At 39.6% G+C, this 22,593-nt stretch overlaps 1 protein-coding gene across 1 annotated transcript; it reads right to left on the bottom strand.

Annotated features, from left to right (window-relative positions):
- Window positions 1-9,367: 9,367 nt before the first annotated feature.
- On the bottom strand, window positions 9,368-10,402 carry LOC112583809 (olfactory receptor 4D2-like). The gene has a single exon (XM_025281242.2). The coding sequence runs from the start codon at window positions 10,400-10,402 to the stop codon at window positions 9,467-9,469; it is 936 nt and encodes a 311-aa protein (XP_025137027.2). The 3' UTR covers window positions 9,368-9,466.
- Between the last annotated feature and the right edge of the window lie 12,191 nt (window positions 10,403-22,593).

The raw sequence follows: 22,593 nt of genomic DNA, 5'->3' as shown, positions 1-22,593 counted from the left end.
TTAAAGCTCAACATTCAGAAAATGAAGATCATGGCATCTGGTCCCATCACTTCGTGGGAACTAGATGGGGAAACAGTGGAAACAGTGTCAGACTTTATTTTTTGGGACTCCAAAATCACTGCAGATGGTGACTGCAGCCATGAAATTAAAAGACGCTTACTCCTTGGAAGGAAAGTTGTGACCAACCTAGATAGCATATTCAAAAGCAGAGACATTACTTTGCCAACAAAGGTTCATCTAGTCAAGGCTATGGTTTTTCCTGTGGTCATGTATGGATGTGAGAGTTGGACTGTGAAGAAGGCTGAGCGCCGAAGTATTGATGCTTTTGAACTGTGGTGTTGGAGAAGACTCTTGAGAGTGCCTTGGAGTGCAAGGAGATCCAACCAGTCCATTCTGAAGGAGATCAGCCCTGGGATTTCTTTGGAAGGAATGATGCTAAGGCTGAAACTCCAGTACTTTGGCCACCTCATGTGGAGAGTTGACTCACTGGAAAAGACTCTGATGCTGGGAGGGATTGGGGGCAGGAGGAGAAGGGGATGACAGAGTATGAGATGACTGGATGGCATCACTGACTCGATGGACGTGAGTCTGAGTGAACTCCGGGAGTTGGTGATGGGCAGGGAGGCCTGGCGTGCTGCGATTCATGGGGTCGCAAAGAGTCAGACACGACTGAACCACTGAACTGAACTGAACTGAATCCTCTAAATAAAAGAAGAGATTCCACCCCCTCCCCATAGCTAACATACTCTTAAAGTGGAAAGCAGAAAGCATTTCCCCTAAGATCAGGAACAAGACAAGGATGTCCACTCTCATCACTTTTATTCAGCATAATTTTCAAAGATGTAGCCACAGCAATCAGACAAGAAAAAGAAACAAAAGCATTCCAAATTGGAAAGAAAGGAGTGAAAGTGTTGCTGTTTGCAAATGACATGATATTATACACAGAAAATCCTAAAAACACCACCAGAAAACTTCTAGAACTCATCACTGAATTTGGTAAAATTGCAAAATACAAAATTAATGTACAGAATTCTCCTGCATTTCTATACACTAATAGCAAACTATCAGAAAGAAAAATTAAGTAAATAAGCCAATTTACTATTACATCAAAAGAAATAAAATACCTAGGAATAGACCTACCTAAGAAGACCTATACTTGGCAAACTGTAAGACACTGATGAAAGAAACAGATGACAGAAACAGATGGATAGATATTGTGTTCTTGGACTGGGAAAATCAGTATTGTTAAAATGACCATAATATCCAAGGCAATCTACAGACTCATGCAATCCCTATGTAAATACCAATGGCATTTTTCACAGAACTAGAAGGAATAATTTAAAAATTTGTATGGAAACACAAAAGACCCTGAAGAACCAAAATAATCTTAAGGAAGAAGAACAGAGCTGGAGGAATCATACTTCTTGACTTCAGACTATACTACAAAGCTATAGTAATCAAAATAGCATGACCCTGGCATGAAAACAGACACATAGATCAATGGAACAGAATTGAGAGCCCCAAAATAAACTCATGCACTTATGATCAATTAATCTACAACAAAAGAGGCAAAAATATACAATGGAGAAAACACAGTCTCTTCAATAAGTGGTGCTAAAAAAACTGGGCATCTATATATAGAAGTGAAGTGAAAGTTGCTCGGTTGTGTCTGACTCTTTGCGACCCCATGGACTATGCAGTCCATGGAAATCTCCAGGCCAGAATACTGGAGTGGGTAGCCTTTCCCTTCTCCAGGGAGTCTTATATGTAAAAGAATGAAATTAGAACATCCTCTAACATCACATTAAAAAATAAGCTTAAAACGGATTACAGACCTAAACAGACAGCTGAGTATTACAAAACTCGTAGAGAAAAACATAGCCAGAACACTGACATAAATTGCCACAATATTGTTTTGGCTCTGTCTCCTGAAGTAAAGGAAACAAAAGCAAAAATAAACAAATGGAAGCTAATTAAACTCAGCATTTGCACAACAAAGGAAACCATCAACAAAGTGAAAAACTAACCTAGAGAATGAGAAGAAATGTTTGCAAATGATAGGACTGATAAGGGATTAATATCCAACATATATGAATGGCTCATGCAACTCAACATCCAAAAAACAAAAATCCCAATTTAAAAATGAGCAGAAGAACGGAATAGACATTTTTCTTTTCTTTTTTTAAATATTGATTTGGCTTCTCTGGGCCTTAGCTGCAGTATGCAGAATCTTCGATTTTCATTGCAGCAAGTGAGATCTTTTTAGCTGTAATATGCAGGCTCTTTTAGTTGCAGCATGTGAACTCTTAGTTGTGGCATGTGGATCCTTGCCCACATGAGGTCAAATCCTTTCCCCCTGCACTGGGAGCAGGGAGTCTTAGCCAGTGGACCACCAGGGAAGTCCCTGAATAGACACTTTTCAGGAAAAATACATATAGCTAATGGGCAGAAGAAAAGATGACCAATATTGCTAATTGTCAGGTAAATGCAAATGAAAATCATAATGAGATATCACCTCATACTTGTCAGAATTGCTATCATCACAAAGGATACAAATAACAAATGTTGGTGAGAATGTGGGGAAAAGGGAACCCTCATATACTATTGGTGGGAACATAGACTGGTGCAGCCACTGTGCAAAACAGTATAGAGGTTTCTGAAAAAATTGAAAATAGAACTACTACATGACCCAATAATTCCACTTCTGGATATATTTTCAAAAAAATCCCCAAAACACTAATTAGAAAGACACAAGTACAATGTTCATAGCAATGTTATTTATACATTTGTTATATAATGTACAATACAATGTTATTTATACAATTGCTATTGTAAGATATGAAAACAACCAAAGTGTCTAAGGTGAATGGATAAAGATGTTTTATATGTATGTTTTATATATAATGGAATACTACCCACCCATAAAAGGAATAGAAATTTGCCATTTTCAGCAATGTGAATGGACATGGAGACTAAGGATGTATTGTACAACACAGGGAATACAACGAATATTTTATAATAACTATAAATGAAGTATAACCTTTAAAATTGTTGGTCAGAATATTTTACACCTGTAACATACATAATATTATACAGCAACTATTATGTCAATTAAAAAATAACTTAAAGATCTATTATCTCTTATATGTGGAAGAGTTTCACAGTATATTCTTATTTGTCATAGGCAGATACTTTGTTTTGCCAAGTGTAAACATTTGCAAAGAATTCAGACCAACCTGGAAATCCTATACAGTTCAGAAAGCTCTAAGAAGTCAGATTATTATTTTTTTTTTTGCCTTTTCTTAAAAAAAAAAAAATTTTTAATTGGAGGCTAATTACTTTACAATATTGTGGTGATTTTTGCCATACATTAACATGTGTCCCCCCATCCTGAACACTCCTCCCACCTCCCTCCCCTCCCCATCCCTCTGGGTTGTCCCAGCACACTGTCTTTAGGTGCCCTGCTTCATGCATCAAACTTGTACTGGTCATCTATTTTACATATGGTAATATCCATGTTTCAATGCTATTCTCTAAAATCATCCCACCCTCGCCTTCTCCCACATAGTCCAAAAGTCTGTTCTTTACATCTGTGTCTCTTTTGCTATTTTGCATATAGGGAAACCTGTATCATTACCTACATCATTACTGTCTTTCTAAATTACGAATATATGTATCAATATACTGTATTGGTGTTTCTCTTTCTGACTTAACTTCACTCTGTATAATAGGCTCCAGTTTCATCCACCTCATTAGAACTGACTCAAATGCATTCTTTTTTATAGCTGAATAATATTCCATTGTGTATATGTACCGCAGCTTTCTTATCCATTCGTCTGCCAATGGACGTCTAGGTTGCTTCCATGTCCTGGCTATTGTAAACAGTGCTGCAGTGAACACTGGGGTACATGTGTCTCTTTCAATTCTGGTTTCCTTGGGGTGTGTGCCCAGGAGGGGGATTGCTGGGTCATAAGGCAGTTCTATTTCCAGTTTTTTAAGGAATCTCCACACTGTTCTCCATAGTGGCTTACTAGTTTGCATTCCCACCAATAGATTAAGAGGATTGCCTTTTCTCCACACCCTCTCCAGCATTTATTGTTTGTAGACTTTTCTATGGCAGCCATAATGACCAGTGTGAAATGGTACCTCATTGTGTTTTTTAATTTGAATTTCTCTGATAAGTGATGTTGAGCATCTTTTCTTGTGTTTATTAGCTATCTGTATGTTTTCTTTTCATACTGTTCATGGGGTTCTCAAGGCAAGAATACTGAAGAGGTTTGCCATTCCCTTCTCCAGGGGACCACATTTTGTCAGAATTCTCCACTATGACTCATTTGTTTTGGGTGGCCCTACACGGCATGGCTCATAGTTTCATTGAGTTAGACAAGGCTGTGGTCTATGTTGGAGAAGGCAATAGCAACCCACTCCAGTACTCTTGCCTGGAAAATCCCATGGACAGAGGAGCCTGGTAGGCTGCAGTCCATGGGGTTGTGAAGAGTCGGACACGACTGAGCTACTTCACTTTCACTTTTCACTTTCATGCATTGGAGAAGGAAATGGCAACCCACTCCAGTGTTCTTGCCTGGAGAATCCCAGGAACGGTGGAGCCTGGTGGGCTGCCGCCTGTGGGGTCGCACAGAGTCGGACACGACTGAAGCGACTTAGTAGTAGTAGTAGTAGTGGTTTATGTGATCAGTTTGGTTACTTTTTGTGACTGTGATTTTCGTTCTGTCTACCCTCTGATAGATAAGGATAAGAGGCTTATGGAAGCTTTCTGATAGGAGAGACTGACAATGGGGAAAACTGGGGATGTATACAAAAAAGATCTTCATGATCCAGATAACCACAATCGTCTGGCTCACCTAGAGCCAGACATCCTGGAATGTGAAGTCAAATGGGCCTCAGGAAGCATTACTACTAACAAAGCTAGTGAAAGTGATGGAATTCCAGTTGAGCTATTTCAAATCCTGAAAGATGATGCTGTGAAAGTGTTACACTCAATATGCCAGCAAATTTGGAAAACTCAGCAGTGGCCACAGGACTTGAAAAAGTCAGTTTTCATTCCAATCCCAAAGAAAGGCAATGCCAAAGAACGTTCAAACTACTGCACAATTGCACCCATCTCACACACTTAGCTTTAGTTCATTTTAAAATTCAACCATTTAATAAAACAGACTGAGGAATTCCATGGTGGAATTCCCTGGTTAGGACTCAGAACTTTTACTGCAAGGGCCCAAGTTTGATCCCTGGTTGGGAAATGAAGATCCCACAAATTGAACATTGTAGCTAAAAAAATAATAATTTTAAAAATAAAATAATAATTTAAAAATAAAAACTAAGATAGCCTGAGTTCATGCTAGGGAAGTGAATATGTCTTGTCAATCTCCTTGACTGTCAGATGTCACTATTGATAAAGTGACTAATTAATTGCCTGAATTAATTCCTTATGATTCTGATTTAATTCTCAGTAAGATAGACTTTGTATGCTCTAGTTTATATACTTGTCCTCTCAAGGCACATAAATGAGTACAAAATATTTACCAAACCACATCTAAAATTCAAAGTTGATTCTTCAGATCAGGATTGTGGATAATTTATCTGTTTTAGAAAATGGTTCTAATATGGCTTGTAGTTTTGAAGTTATTGTATTGGGCTATTTTGAAAGTTCATAAATGTAAAAAGTTAATAAGCTGAAACCTCAGTTAAGCAGAGTTGGGAGACCAGAGCAGGGAGCTCTCACACCGCGTGACAATAGCAGAGCCCAACAGGAAAAAGAAAGACACCTCTTCTTTCCTGGCAAGGACTCAGCCAGTGAAAAGCCATCAACTCTTTGTTTATTCCTGCCTCCTCACCCTCCTTTCCCTCTCCATAAAAACAGTCTTCTTCTCTTGCCTTGAAGGACTTGCACATGGGTGCACTTCCACTCACCATGGATGCAGAGCCTGAATTGCAATTCTCTGCTGATCCTGAATAAACCCATCTTTGCTGGAGAAATATTTGCTATTTGTTTTAGGTCAACATTTGTTAACATAACTGAAAGTTATCCTTTTTTAAGAATAGGAGAGCAGTAACAGGCAAGTTGTGTATACCTCAATATTTAATGCTGAGAATACAAAAAGAAGACATACATTCTCCTCTCAACAAACTTACAGACTCATGGGAAAAACACACCCAGAAATATAGAAATGTACTTCACAGGGGAGATAACTTAACTAGAGGAACACAAAAGGTTAAAAGACTGAGTAAACATGACTGGGAGAGAGGGGATGGCTTCCCAGAGGATATAACATTTAGACAGAAGTGAAATTCAAGTGTGTTAGGCAGACAAAGGAGGGAAAGTGTGTTTCTGGCAGAACAGGGATCTAGAGATGAAATGGTACAGCATACACTTCATGAACCCTGAAAGCCTTGACAAGGCTGGAGCACAGGGGGAAGTGGTGGGACATTAGAGAGAAGAGGAGGCACAAATCACTCTGAATAATGTTAAGATACCAGGCGCCTACATTTACATTTTACCTTGGGTTAGAAGCCAGTGGAGGAAGTTTGCAAACGAGTACAGAGGAGGGCCTCTGTGGCAAGAGGGAAGAGGAAAGAGGGGAGAGCTGAGAGGATGGACAGAGCGGTATACAGCTCCTCTGTTTATTCATATTCCCATCCTGTTTCAGCAAAGACTTAATGAAGGCAGTTAAAGGTGTATAATTTTCCTGTGTTCAGGACTCAGCCTATACCAGCTTCAAAATCATTAATGATGTGAGGAGGGTGAAGAGCTAGAGGAGAAAGGGAAAAGGAGATGGGAGCCAAGAAAGAAGGAGGAGGATTAAAAGGTAATTAAGAAAAATCAGGGATGAAAGCTAGTGAGCACCTGTTAGTCAAGTAGTCGAGTGATGGCACATTAGTGATGGGACAAAGCCATTCACACCTCATAGGCTGCAATAGGGACACAGCATGACTGGAGGGGTGTTTCTGGCAAGGTGACAGAGATGCATCACCTGAGTGTAATCATCATGAAACATCAGACAAATCCAAACTGGAGGATATCCTGCAAAATAAGTGGCCAATAATTTTTTAAAGTTCCCAAGATAATCAAAATCAAGGAGATCTTCCAGATCAAAAAAGTCTGGAGAGACATGACAACTAAATGCAACACTTGTGTTTGAAGCAGATTTTCTTTCTATGAGACTTTATTGAGATATTTGGCAAAACGAGTACAGGCTAAAAATTATAGCAATGTACTGATAGCATATCAATTTTAATGACTGTATGGCAGTAATAGAGGGAAATGACTGTAGAAAATGCAGACAAATATTAAGGAATGGTGGGCATCAGGTTGGCAACTTAAGCAGTGTCCTCAAATGGTCAGAAAAAAAGTCCTTTATACTATATTTGCAACTTTACCGTAGGTCTGAAATTTTTCAAAAAGCTTAAAATGTTTTTAAAGTGGACGTTTTTAAGTTAAAAGAACTATGTAGCAAAATATTTTTCTGTCCTCTGAATAAGAAAAAAATGTTTAAAAATTTGGTCTCAATAAGAACAAATACTAAAATAAAAGACTGGTATGCCTGACTACATGAAAACTAACAACAAAAGTAGAGAAGACAAATCACAAACTGGGAGAAGTTATAGTAATAAATCCTGCCAATGCCAGAGACACTTAAGAGACGTAGGTTCGATCCCTGTGTTGGGAGGATCCCCTGGAGAAGGGCACAGTAACCCACTCCAGTATTCTTGCCTGGAGATTCCCAGGGACAGAGGAGCCTTGTGGGCTACAGTCCATAGGGTAGCAGAGTCAGACATGACTGAAGCGACTTAGCATGCACACACACATTATAATAAATATAACTGAAAATAGATCATCAACAAATTGTATAAGAATTCCTACATGAACTAGAAAAATTTAATAGAAAAAGTGAACAAAATGCATTCATGGAAAACCTGAATACAATAGAAAATATGGAAAGAAATGTTAGAGAAATTCAAATTAAGACTATTGTGAAATACCATTTTTACCCACTTAATGGGCAAAAATGAGGTTCAGCAATATCCACTGTTAGGAGAACATGAATTAATGCGAACACTTCAGCACTGCCGGTGAAGGTGAATGAGATACAACTTTGGAAAACCATTTGGCACTTTTTACGTAAAGGTAAATGTTTGAAGATGTCATGACCCAGCAATTCCATTTCAAGGTAAGGTCCATAACTCCTCAACAAAACAGCTAGAGACAAGTAAAAGAATATGCAAAAGAGTACTGTTGGCTAGAATGAAAACAGCACAATCCCCCAAAGCTAATTTTCATAGTGGCATATTATACAGCAGTACAAATGACTAAACTAATCCCAAAAGAATAATATGCAGCATTTAAAACACATGTACACCCATGGCTGATTCATGTCAATGTATGGCAAAAGCCACTACAATATTGTAAAGTAATTAGCCCCCAATTAAAAAAAAACATTGTTGAGTGAAAAAAACAGAATATTATATGCAGTCTGAGATGTTTATAAAACTCAAAGAAGCAAAACATTACAATAAACTGATTGTGTAAAAATGTGGTAAAGCTATTTTTACAAGCAATGGAATGATAAACATAAAATTCAAAAACATAGTTTCATCTGTGGAAAAGTGATGTGATGAGAGAATCTACGGGTAGGTAGGTATAAGCTTTTGGTACCCTATGGTTCTTGAACTGAGTAGCAGGTATATGAATGTTCACATAATAGTGTTTTACAACTTACATGCATTTTACACATAATCTTTTGCTTGTAATAATTACTCTATATTAAAAGGTAAAGTGAAAAAATTACATATTCATGATAATTTCAAACTTGAAAATTGAATCAAATAAAATATATGGTTTATTCAATGTTTTCTCACAATTTTTTGGATTTGATTCTTATAATAAAGCTGGGAAGTGTGGGGTCAGATACTAATTTCAGTAACTTTGTTGAAGAAGAAGTTATGAGTTCAAGAGAGACCAAGTATCTCATTCAAGCTTATCTATTTGGTAAGTGATGGGTTAGGGTCTCCAAGGCTTAAGACTCTAAATATTGTACAGTTTCCAACAATCCAGACTCACACCTACATGGGGTACAGGAAAAATAGGTCAAATACAGAAAACAGAGCTGCTCTTCTGGGGAAATGCTGTCATCCTAAGAGGAAACTGTTCACCAAGAAGGCAGAAAGTAGGGTGTGGCTTTCCAGAATGTTTCCATGGCAACACATCTTATTGTTGTAGGAGTATAAACCAATACAATATTGTAAAGTGATTAGCCTCTAATTAAAATAAATAAATTAAAAAAAGGATATTTTCCTTTTTCCTAAAAATCTGAATAAGTTGCTTATCTTTGATAGTCATTCACTTCTATAATTACCCTCACAGCACATCCACAAGCTATGAAGAGGACGGATATGACAGCTTTCTCCACTTTACAAATAGAAAACAAAGTCAACAAGAAGTGACCCTCTATCACTCCTTTTTACAAAGCACCCGGCGTTTCCCTAATCTCTTCACTGCTGCCTGCATTTCCTGGTTCCTCAGGGTGTAGATCATGGGGTTGAGCATGGGGGTCATGACCGTGTGGCTGATGGATACAGCCTTGTCCATGGAGAAGGAGGTGAAGGGCCGGGCATAGAGGTAAATGCTTGGAATGAAGACCATAGACACCACGATGATGTGGGTGGTGCAGGTGGAAGCTGCCTTCCTCCTTGCCTGCCCTGAGTGGGACCTCAGCATCACCAGGATGACTGAGTAGGAGACCAGGAGGAGGAGGAACCAGATGACATCCAGCATCCCGCTGTTGCAGATCATGAGAAACTCCAGGACAGAAGTGTCAGTGCAGGCGAGTCTCAGAACTTGTGGAACATCACAGTAGAAGTTATCTAGGACATTGGGGCCACAGAAAGGCAGTGGGAGCATCAGGACCAGTTGGGAAATGGAATGAACAAAACCTACCATCCAGGCTGTCACCACCAGCCCCACACAGAGCTGAGTGTTCATGATGGTGACATAGTGGAGGGGCCGGGAGATGGCAACAAGGCGGTCATAGGCCATCACTGAGAGGAAGAAGACCATGGCACCTCCCAGAAAGTGGAAGAAGAAGACTTGAGTCATGCATCCCTGGTAGGAGATGGTTTTCTTCTCAGCACGCAAGTCCACCAGCATCTTTGGAGCAGTGACTGAGGAGAAACAGAGATCTAAGATAGCCAGGTTTCTGAGCAGAAAATACATGGGTGTGTGGAGCCTGGAATCAGAGCTCACTGTCACTACGATGAGGAGGTTTCCCATGACAGTGGTTGTGTAGACAAACAGGAACACCAGAAACAAGACTAGCTGGAGCTCCTGAGTCTGTGAGAGCCCCAGAAAGACAAATTCTGTCATACATGTGTGGTTCCCTGATGCCATGATGTCTTCTCCATACACCTAAAGAAAACACACCACAGACAGACATGCATGGAGTTACTACGTGCTGTTCTAGTGCTCAGTGACTCAAAGCAACTGTCCAAGTCCAAATGATGGAACCCTCATCTGTAAATCATAATACCATGTTCTGATATAAGTGGCCTCGTCTTTGGAGATTTCACTATTTGATGCTGGAATACACATTCATGAGATATCTTAAAGCCTTCCAGTGGCACGCTATCTGCTTTTCAAAGATTCAGTGAAATATAGTGGTGGGAAAATAGAGACCAACAGAACCAGAGTCAAATTTCAGAACTTTATATTCCATGAGATTTGACCTTGAGTAAGGTATTTACCTGAGTCTGTTTCCACATCTCTAAGAAGTTTTCCTTTCTAGAAATTTCCATGGAATTAAATAACACATAAGGTTTCTAGAACATGTCTGGAATAATAAATGCTCATCACTCTCCTCTGTGTAGTGTCCTAATCTAAATAAACCCATGTTCCAGTCTCTAATACATTTTTTGTATCAGTCATTTATCAAGCAACAGTTAACACATTATAATATGAATGGATGTTTCATGAATCTATGTTTTCCCTCTATAATTCAACTTTAAGCTCCCAGAGGTATAAATATGTATCTTATAATTTATTTATGCCCTACCATGCACACTTTGCTGATAGTCAATATTCAAAAAGTATGTGGTGTTGATTCTGGGTGGGTGAAAGGCTATAGGGAGTGCCTCCTCTGACTGACGTAGGTGGTCCCTTACTGGGAGCAGTAACAGGACACATATGATATGTGTCCTGAGACAAGAAAAGGGGGAGAGGGATTCTCAGGATTAAGAAATGGGTGATGGATCTTGTACAAAGGAGACTGGAATACTCAAAGAAACAATTTTAGAAGATATTACTGATCACAAGGGAGAAGACAAAGGAAGATATTGACATAAGAGAAACAAAATAGGCAAAGGAATAAAGAAGGTGGATTAAAAGGAAGGGAGAAGAAGGAAGAGGAATGGAAAGGAGGAGGGGCAGGGGTGGGAATGGGAACGAAGGTGAAGAAGGACATGGAGAGTGAGAGATAGGGGTGAGAGGTGAGGGGTAAGGGGCTTCCTCACTCCCCTCCCTCACCTGCTTCCTACAATCTATTGTCCATCAGAGGTCATTTTAGTCTCATCCTTATGCTTCCATCTGCAGCCACTCCAGTCCATCTTCTATGTCACTGTCACAGAGAGCTTTCTAAACTCATATCTCATCGTCTTCCTCCCTCATTCAGTTCAGTTCAGTTCAGTCGCTCAGTTGTGTCTGACTCTTTGTGACCCCATGAACCGCAGCATGCCAGGCCTCCTTGCCCATCACCAACTCCCAGAGTTTACTCAAACTGATGTCCATTGACTCGGTGATGCCATCCAACCATCTCATCCTCTGTTGTCCCCTTCTCCTCCTGCCCTCAATCTTTCCCAGCATCAGGGTCTTTTCAAATGAGTCAGCTCTTTGCATCAGGTGGCCAAAGTATTGGAGTTTCAGCTTCAACATCAGTCCTTCCAATCAACACCCAGGACTGATCTCCTTTAGAATGGACTGGTTGGATCTCCTTGCAGTCCAAGGGACTCTCAAGAGTTTTCTCCAACACCACAGTTCAAAAGCATCAATTCTTTGGCACTCAGCTTTCTTTATAGTCCAACTCTCACATCCATACATGACCACTGAAAAAACCATAGCCTTGACTAGATGGACCTTTGTTGGCAAAGTAATGTCTCTGCTTTTTAATAAGCTGTCTAGGTTGGTCATAACTTTCCTTCCAAGGAGTAAGCGTCTTTTAATTTCATGGCTGCAACCACCATCTGCAGTGATTTTGTAGCCAAGAAAAATAAAAGTCAGCCGCTGTTTCCACTGTTTCCCCATCTATTTCCCATGAAGAGATGGGACTGGATGCCAGGATCATAGTTTTCTGAATATTGAGCTTTAAGCCAACTTTTTCAATAATCTTTTAATGAGTATCGAGGCCCCACAGCTTAAAACTCAAACTCTTAGAAGTGATGTAATGGGTTAATTCAGAGTTGACGTACATGCTTACATACATGTAACTCACTCTCAGTATGTCACACCAAGCTTTAAAATGTAGGCTCCATCTAACTTTCTCATCAGTATTGCTATTACCCAGGAACTGATTGTTGTTCAAGGAATCCGTAGTCTCTCACATATGCCATATGCCATATGCTTGGTTATGTCTGTAGCTTTGGGAATGAATGGTGTTTCCTGAAATACCTTCTACAACCTTCTCAACTTAGAAGTCTCCAGATATCACCTTTTCTGTGACTCCTTCTCCATTTCTCCCATGCAGAATTAATCCCTAACTTCTCAGGATTCCAATAACATTTTATAAATTCTCTTAGTTATAGCTTTTATCATTTATTTTCTGTTGTCTCTCTTAACTAGATTGTAAATTCAATTACTTAGTAGCCCCATCATCTAGAATAACAACTCGGATCTAGCAGTTGCTCAAAAAAGCCTGCTAACATAATGTATGAGTAGGTAATTGTGTTATCTTGTTCAACGTGACCACGTAGAAAATTTTGTGGTGTATTCTGTTATCCTTTGCTTTCAGCATTCTCCCTCTAAATCACAGGACCAAGTTTTCACTTGGTTGTGAAAAGCTTGGTTTTGCACGTGCAACTTGAGGAATCTGTTTTCAATACCTTGTTTTCCCTGCATTACTTTTTGATGCTCTCATCACATTTATGAATCACTTCTATCAAGTCTACATCATCTGTTTATTCTCTCCACCCTCCAGCAAGTGTTTCTGGATGCTTCTTACAGCGGCTGTATGTACAGGTGAGGAGAGCCTGGGTCTCTTACCTTCTTTCAGCCCAGAATGGTAGAGAGTCTTCAGGTCTAACATCTTCTTGGAGATCCTTTTTCTGCTTTAGTTTTAGTTTACCAGCCACTGCCCATACATCACGTGTACAACAAGGGGTGTGACCCAAGGAGGAGGGAATATCCTTAGGGAGAAACTACTGGACTCACTCAGGAAACAGGGCTGGACCGATTACCACTGGGGGAAAGGGAGCAATGGGAGTTGTTAAAAAGTTTCAAAATGCCTCAAAAACACATATTCATTAAGAGCTATTCCCTTGGGGTCAAAAGGACCAAGGACAATATAATTTTATAGATTTGTAGAATATAGGATTCTCAGGCCAAGATCCAAAAGGACAAGAGTCTCTTCAAAAGAAACCAATTCTCTGAAAGTTTTAGAAGAAATTACTTCTTAGAACAGTGGTTCTTACCTGTGAGACAATCACCTGGAATGCCTCTTAAAAGACAAATGACTGTGCTCCTGCCCCAGACTTTCTCATTTAGTTGGTCAATGATAAGGCCAAGAATCTGCATTTATAGCAAGTTCTCAGATGATGCTGATGCCCCTGTTCTGGGGACCACACTTTGAGACCCATGGACTTTCTTATCAGCACAGGGACTGTTCTCTCTGTTGTGCAATCTTTGAGATAACTAGTCTAATTTGTTTCCTTCTTCTTCCCCTTCTTCTTCTTTTCATCTTTTTCTCTTACTTTTAAGCCTAATTGATCTTTTCCTAGGGAAATTTGTAGGTGGAAAAATACTTGTAGACTACAGTGAAAACTTACTGTGATGTAAACCTTGCCCCTTATTTTGCCAACCAAAGCCCCAAAATTGATTAATCACCCACACCAATGTCAACATTCTTTACATGTGAATTCTTACCACCTCTAGCACAAGGGTTGGTACTGGAAACCCACATATTTTTTCATTATGAGGAATTGCTCAAAACTGGAATTAACTGGCATTGTAATCTTGATGTGCTGTAAAAGTTATCTGATTTCCATTAATCTATATTTCTGTCTTTGTGCCAGTACCATACTGTCTCAATGACTGTAGCTTTGTAGTATAGCCTGAAGTCAGGAATGTTGACTCCTCTAGTTGCATTCTTCTTTCTCAAGATTGCTTTGGCTATTCGAGGTTTTACATGTTTCCATACAAATTGTGAAATTATTTGTTCAAGTTCTGTGAAAAGTACCATTGGTATCTTGATAGGGATTGCGTTGAATCTATATTGCACTGAATCTATTTTCACTACATTGATTTTTCCAAAACACGAACATGGTATATTTCTCCATCTATTTATGTCATCTTTGATATCTTTCATCAGTGTTTTATAGTTTTCTATATATAGGTCTTTGCTTCTTTAGGTAAATTTATTCGTAAGTATTTTATTCTTTTTCTTGCAATGGTAAATGGGATTCTTTCCTTAATTTCTCTGTTTTTCACTGTTAGTGTATAGGAATGCAAGGGATTTCTGTGTATTAATTTTATATGCTGCAACTTTACTGCATTTATTGATTAGCTCCAGTGATTTTCTGGTAGTATCCTTAGGGTTTTCTATGTAGAGGATTATGTCATCTGCAAACAGTGAGAGTTTTACTTCTTCTTTTCAAATCTGGATTCCTTTTGTTTCTTTTTCTTCTCTGATTGCTGTGGCTAGGACTTCCAAAACTATGTTGAATAGTGGTGTTGAGAGTGAGCACACACCTATGGAAACCTTATCTTTGACAAAGGAGGCAAAAATATACAATGGAGAAAAGAAAATCTCTTTAACAAGTGGTGCTGGGAGAATTGTTCAACCACCTGTAAAAGAATGAAAATAGAACACTTTCTAACACCATACACAAAAATAAATTCAAAATGGATTAAAGATCTAAATGTAAGATCAGAAACTATAAAACTCTTAGTTGAAAACATAGGTAGAACCCTCTCTGACATAAATCACAGCAAGATCCTCTATGATCCACCTCCCAGAGTAATGGAAATAAAAGCAAAAATAAACAAATGGGACCTAATTAAACTTAAAAGCTTTTGCACAACAAAGGAAACTATAAGCAAGAAGAAAAGGCAGCCTTCAAAATGGGAGAAAATAATAGCAAATGAAATAACTGGCAAAGAATTAATCTCCAAAATACACAAGCAGCTTATGCTGCTCAATACCAGAAAATGAATGACCCAATCAAAAGTGGGCCAAAGAACTAAACAGACATTTCTCCAAAGAAGACATCAGTTCAGTTCAGCCATTCAGTTGAGTCTGACTCTTTGCGACCCCATGGACTGCAGCATGCCAGGCTTCCCTGTCCATCACCAACTCCCAGAGTGTACTCAAACTCATGTCCATTGAGTCAGTGATGCCATCCAACCACCTCATCCTCTGTCACTCCCTTCTCCTCCTGCCCTCAATCTTTCCGAGCATATGGTCTTTTCCAAGGAGTCAGTTCTTCGCATCAGGTGGCCAAAGTATTGGAGTTTCAAGTTCAGCATCAGTCTTTCCAATGAATATTCAGGATTGATTTCCTTCAGGATGGACTGGCTGGATCTCCTTGCAGTCCAAAGGACTCTCAAGAGTCTTCTCCAACACCAGAGTTCAAAAGCATCAATTCTTCAGCACTCAGCTTTATTTATAGTCCAGCTCTCACATCCATACATGACTAATGGAAAAACCATAGGTTTGACTGGATGGACCTTTGTTGGGAAAGTAATGTCTCTGCTTTTTAATATGCTGTCTAGGTTGGTCATAGCTTTTCTTCCAAGGAGGAAGTGTCTTTTAATTTCATAGATGCAGTCACCATCTGCAGTGATTTTGGAGCCCAAGAAAATTAAGTCTGTCACTGTTTCCATTGTTTCCCTATCTATTTGCCATGAAGTGATGGGACCAGATGCCATGATCTTAGTTTTCTCCAGAGGATCTTCAGGAGACCTTGATCCAGGGATCAGACCCATGTCTCTTGTCTCCTGCATTGGCAGGTGGATTCTTTACCACTAGCACCACCTGGGGGAAAGCTTCACATTTTTTAATATTCCAGAGGGATTACATTTTGCTAAGCATTAAATATTTGTTTCAAAAGATTCAGACCACCCGGAAATCTCATGTAGAACAGAAAGCTATTTAAGAAATATTAGTTTTTATTGTTCACCGAGGTTATGAAGCTAGTAATTCCAATTCTGAACAGTTCATCAAATTAAGAAAATATAAACATTTCCTGTACTAGTGCTTATATGAAAGGAAGGATCTCATTGAGTACTAATTCACATATAAAGAGTGCTAGAGTTTTCAGTTCAGTTCAGTTTAATCGTTGAGTTGTGTCCGACTCTTTGCGACCCCATGAATCACAGCACACCAGGCCTCCCTGTCCTTCACTAACTCTCGGAGTTCACTCAAACTCACGTCCATCGAGTTGGTGATGCCATCCAGCCATCTCATCCTCTGTCATCCCCTTCTCCTCCTGCCCCCAATCCCTCCCAGAATCAGGGTCTTTTCCAATGAGTCAACTCTTCAAATGAGGTGGCCAAAGTACTGGAGTTTCAGCTTTGCATCATTCCTTCCAAAGAAATCCCAGGGCTGATCTCCTTTAGAATGGACTGGTTGGATCTCCTTGCCGTCCAAGGGACTCTCAAGAGTCTTCTCCAACTACCACAGTTCAAAAGCATCAATTCTTCGGCGCTCAGCCTTCTTCACAGTCCAATTCTCACATCCATACATGACCACAGGAAAAACCATAGCCTTGACTAGACAGACCTTTGTTGGCAAAGTAATGTCTCTGCTTTTGAATATGCTTTCTAGGCTGGTCATAACTTTCCTTCCAAGGAGTAAGTGTCTTTTAATTTCATGGCTGCAGTCACCATCTGCAGTGATTTTGGAGCCCCCCAAAATAAAGCCTGACACTGTTTCCACTGTTTCCCTATCTATTTGCCATGAAGTGATGGGACCAGATGCCATGATCTTAGTTTTCTGAATGTTGAGCTTTAAGCCTACTTTTTCACTCTCCACTTTCACCTTCATCAAGAGGCTTTTTAGTTCCTCTTCACTTTCTGCCATAAGGGTGGTGTCATCTGCATATGTGAGGTTATTGATATTTCTCCTGGCAATCTTGATTCTAGCTTGTGCTTCTTCCAGTCCAGCGTTTCTCATGATGTACTCTGCATAGAAGTTAAATAAGCAGGGTGACAATATACAGCCTTGACATACTCCTTTTCCTATTTGGAAACCAGTCTGTTGTTCCATGCCCAGTTCTAACTGTTGCTTCCTGACCTGCATATAGGTTTCTCAAGAGGCAGGTCAGGTGGTCTGGGATTCCTATGTCTTTCAGAATTTTCCACAGTTTATTGTGATCCACACAGTCAAAGGCTTTGGCATAGTCAATAAAGCAGAAATAAATGTTTTTCTGGAACTCTCTTGCTTTTTCACTGATCCACTGGATGTTGGCAATTTGATCTCTGGTTCCTCTGCCTTTTCTAGAACCAGCTTGAACATCAGGAAGTTCACGGTTCACATATTGCTGAAGCCTGGCTTGGAGAATTTTGAGCATTACTTTACTAGTGTGTGAGATGAGTGCAATTGTGTAGTAGTTTGAGCATTCTTTGGCATTGCCTTTCTTTGGGATTGGAATGAAAATTGACCTTCTCCAGTCCTGTGGCCACTGCTGAGTTTTCCAAATTTGCTGGCATATTGAGTGCAGCACTTTCACAGCATCATCTTTCAGGATTTGAAATAGTTCAATTGGAATTCCATCACCTCCACTAGCTTTGTTCATAGTGATGCTTTCTAAGGCCCACTTGACTTCACATTCCAGGGTGTCTGGCTCTAGGTGAGTGACCATACCATCGTGATTATCTTGGTCGTGAAGATCTTTTTTGTACAGTTCTTCTGTGTATTCTTGCCACCTCTTCTTAATATCTTCTGCTTCTGTTAGGTCCATACCATTTCTGTCCTTTATTGAGCCCATCTTTGCATGAAATGTTCCCTTGGTATCTCTAATTTTCTTGAAGAGATCTCTAGTCTTTCCCATTCTGTTGTTTTCCTCTATTTCTTTGCACTGATTGCTGAGAAAGTCTTTCTTTTCTCTTCTTGCTAGTCTTTGGAACTCTGCATTCAGATGCTTATATCTTTCCTTTTCTCCTTTGCTTTTCACTTCTCTTGTTTTCACAGCTATTTGTAAGGTCACCCCAGACAGCCATTTTGCTTTTTGCATTTCTTTTCCACAGGGATGGTCTTGATCCTTGTTTCCTGTACAATGTCACGAACCTCAGTCCATAGTTCATCAGGCACTCTATCTATCAGATCTAGTCCCTTAAATCTATTTCTCACTTCCACTGTATAATCATAAGGGATTTGATTTAGGTCATACCTGAATGGTCTAGTGGTTTCCCCTACTGTCTTCAATTTCAGTCTGAATTTGGCAATAAGGAGTTCATGATCTGAGCCACAGTCAGCTCCCGGTCTTGTTTTTGCTGACTGTATAGAACTTCTCCATCTTTGGCTGCAAAGAATATAATCAATCTGATTTTGGTGTCGACCATCTGGTGATGTCCATGTATAGAGTCTTCTCTTGTGCTGTTGGAAGAGGGTGTTTGCTATGACCAGTGCGTTCTTTTGGGAAAACTCTATTAGCCTTTTCCCTGCTTCATTCTGTATTCCAAGGCCAAATTTGCCTGTTACTCCAGGTGTTTCTTGACTTCCTACTTTTGCATTCCAGTCCCCTATAATGAAAAGGGCATCTTTTTTTGGTGTTAGTTCTAAAAGGTCTTGTACGTCTTCATAGAACCGTTCAACTTCAGCTTCTTCAGCGTTACTGGTTGGTGCATAGACTTGGATTACTGTGATATTGAATGGTTTGCCTTGGAAATGAACAGAGATCATTCTGTTGTTTTTGAGATTGCATCCGAGTACTGCATTTTGGACTATTTTGTTTTCCATAATGGCTACTCCATTTCTTCTGAGGGATTCCTGCCTGAGGTAGTAGATATAATGGTCATCTGAATTAAAGTTTTAAGATGGTGCAATAATTGCATATGGATGAGAAATCGATCTTGGGATCTGGTTGACAATGAAAGAGTTTACAGGGTTTATTTTCAATGTAGTATACAAATATTTTCCCTCCTATGACATCATCCAAATTAAGCTCAATTAATTTTTAAAAGTAAGCTATTAATCAAGTTATTTTGATAATATGAGAAAGAACTGTTCACTGTGCTGATGAGCTTCCCTGGTGGCTCAGTGGGTAAAGAATCTGCCTGCAGGAGACGCAGGTTCGATTCCTGGGTTGGGAAGATTCCCTGCAGAAGGAAATAGCAACTCATTCTAGTATTCTTGCTTGGAAAATCCCATGGGCAGAGGAGCCTGGTGGGCCATAGTCCATGGGGTCACAAGAGTCGGACATGACTTAAGGCCTAAACCACCACCACTGTGCTAACAGAGAGCAGTGAAACTCAGAGTCAGCCGGTCTCAAACTGTGGTTTCAGAGAAGCAGCAGCAGCAGCATCACCTGAAAACTTGTTTGAAATGCAAATTTTCATGCTCCAACTAGGATCTACTGCATCAAAAATTCTGTGTGGGCATTTCTGAGTCTTCATATCCATTCTAGGTGATCTAATGGGTCCTTCCAAAACTCCCAGAGATTTTGATTCTTTTGGAGAGGTTCTATTCTTCCTGATCTTGGTATCCTACCAAACCTGTCATGAACCTCCACAATTTTAAGTATCTTTGGTGGGTTTTTGTTTTTGTTTTGTGGGGCTTCTATTATTTGTTTTTGATTACTTCTTTGTTTTTTGGCTTCAAGATGGCCTTTCAAATAATGCTTTTGAGAGACCTAGAAACTTATTAACAGGTCCCATTGTTCCTTCATCCCCAGCAGGACTCATTCCAGCTCTGCTTCCTGAGCCCAGTTCAATTATTTCTCCCTGAGGAGATCCCCTCTTCCCCAAGGCCATGCCCATGAGTCATGTGTGTGAGTGATGGCAGAGATCAGGAAGCTATGAGATTGCATGGAGAGGACCTCCCAGAAAGTGTAAGACATGAATTATCTTCTTCCACTTGGGGCTGAAGGAAGGTGAGAGCCCGAGGGTTTCCATACCTGCTGATAGGAAAATAGTTAAGTTTTTAAAAACACCTGCTAGAAGGTGAGGAGAATAAGCCAGTGTCATAGACTTCATGGTACTAAGTCTAAAAAAGAGGAGAGCCTTGGGAAGTAGTTTGGAGGGGGCCCTGTGCTGTTAATACAGTGGTTTCATGTTACATGTAAAACCCAGGAATTTCAGCAACCAAGCATAGAACTTGCTTTATGAGACAAGAAACAGGGTACTTAAAATCACTAAAAATACTACACATAATCCATCACCTATTTGATACATTATTTGGCAATATTCACTGAGCATATGCTGTTATCAGAGTTGCTGTTCCAATTTCTGAGGTTACTAAGACACTGAAATCATGATATAGTTGGTTTAGGGGAGAGGCTGAAAAAGGAAATAAATGATGATAAACATTATTGGGGTATGCTTTAAATGTTTAAAGAAACTTGAGCAATTGGATTTTTTTCTGCAAGGGAGAAATGGTGATAGGAGTGACAGAGAGGGTAAGGTGGGCTTTTCTAAGGTTGAGATGAGATGATAGGGAAGAAAATTCCAGGAAACAAACATGGAAATAAATAAATATGTTATCATGTTTAAGACTACAATCCACTACAGAGCAAGTTGTTCATCAGAGGTGGAGATATTGATTAGAAAGGCATCTGGAAGTTATGTTTTATAGCCGTGTATGACAAGCTGAGTTGCATGTACAAGTGTAAGTATGTGTTTCTACCCTGACTTGATCCACAAAATATTGGATGTGGCTTCTAAGGGGCTCTGGTGAGCATCACTATAAGAGGTGAGAGGGGAAAGTGATTGGATCAGCATTTAGAAAGGTCTCAAGGACAGCTTTGTAGAAGGAAGAGTGAAGTGAAAGCAAATTGAAGTGAAAAATAAGAAGGGAGTGATCTCTGATCAATAATGGAATGCATGAGGTCAGGTGGGAGAGAGTTGGGGCTGAGATGAGGCAGGGAGAGAGGAGAACACTTGACCTTCACCTGTCACCTCTGCCTCTCACCCTGAGAGTTCTTCACCTTTGTTCATATTTCCTCCCTTGACCCACCATCTCTCCATCTCTCCTTCCTTCACTCATTTTATTCCCCTATTTTCCTCCCTTATAGTTTGCTTCCTTCCTTTAGAGTTTTCATCTATTTCCATTTTTTCAACATTTTTTCCTCTTCTACTGTTGGATTCAATATCATTTTCTGGAATTGCTATCCTTTCAGAAGAGTTCTAGTCTTCAAGCAATATATGCATCATTTGTTTCTCCACTAATGAAGTAGTTACTCCTCTGACTCTTGTATCTACCTGTGATCTGGGGGCCTTACCCAGTAAGGAGCCACTTACTGCTGGGGATGGGGAGAAATGAAATATCCCAGGGCGCAACTGTGTCCAGAGGCTCCCCTTCCAGGACCTGCACACACAATAGCTTTTCATGCACCCAGAGAATCTGATTCTGGGAAAGATTGAAAGTAAAAGAAGAAGGGGGCAGCAGAGGATGAGATGGTTAGATAGCACTACTGACTCAATGGACATGAATTTGAGCAAACTCCGGGAGATAGTGCAGGACAATGAAGCCTGGCATGCTGCAGTCCACAGGGTCACAAAGAGTTGGACAAAACTTAGCAACTGAACAACAAAAGCAGTTAGCATCAGGTACCTATCATGCACTATGAGCAAGGATACAAATTGTGAAATCAAGACCTATGTCTGTAACACAGTATGGTTCAATAGTGGAGGAAAATCATAGACAAATGAAATGTTTGTTAACGTTATGATGTGTTAACTGTTGCATGAAAAACTACTGGTACAAAAATGTATTGATATTAAAGACTGGAAAAAGGGAGGAGGTCTTTAGAGTAGGAGACTGTACAGAGAAGACTGATTGCCATTTATTATTCCAGATACTGTTCTATGAAATTTATGTATTATTTTATTTAATTCCCTAGACAATTCATAGGGAAAATATTTTCTTATAGATGTAGAACCTAGGACTCAGATTAAGTGACTTGCTGAAGGTCAAATCTCAAGGATGTAGAAGCTTGAAATTTTGACTGTTTCTATTGGACTTCAAGTGTCTTGCTACCGCTATGTTACACTGAATATTTGTGTTTATTTTTTTAATTTTATTTTTTTTAAACTTTAAATACACTGAATATTTGAAAGGCAGGTTGCACGTGTCTTTTGACAGCTTTAAGCTATTTCATGAATATGTATTCCAGCACCAATTAGTGACCTGTCTAGAGAAGGACTACTTAGATCAGCAC

Source organism: Bubalus bubalis, chromosome 3 (assembly GCF_019923935.1).
Source record: "Bubalus bubalis isolate 160015118507 breed Murrah chromosome 3, NDDB_SH_1, whole genome shotgun sequence".
Taxonomy (NCBI): Eukaryota; Metazoa; Chordata; class Mammalia; order Artiodactyla; family Bovidae; genus Bubalus; species Bubalus bubalis.
The sequence above is the reverse complement of the archived record's forward strand: the minus strand, read 5'-3'. Positions and strand labels throughout refer to the sequence as shown.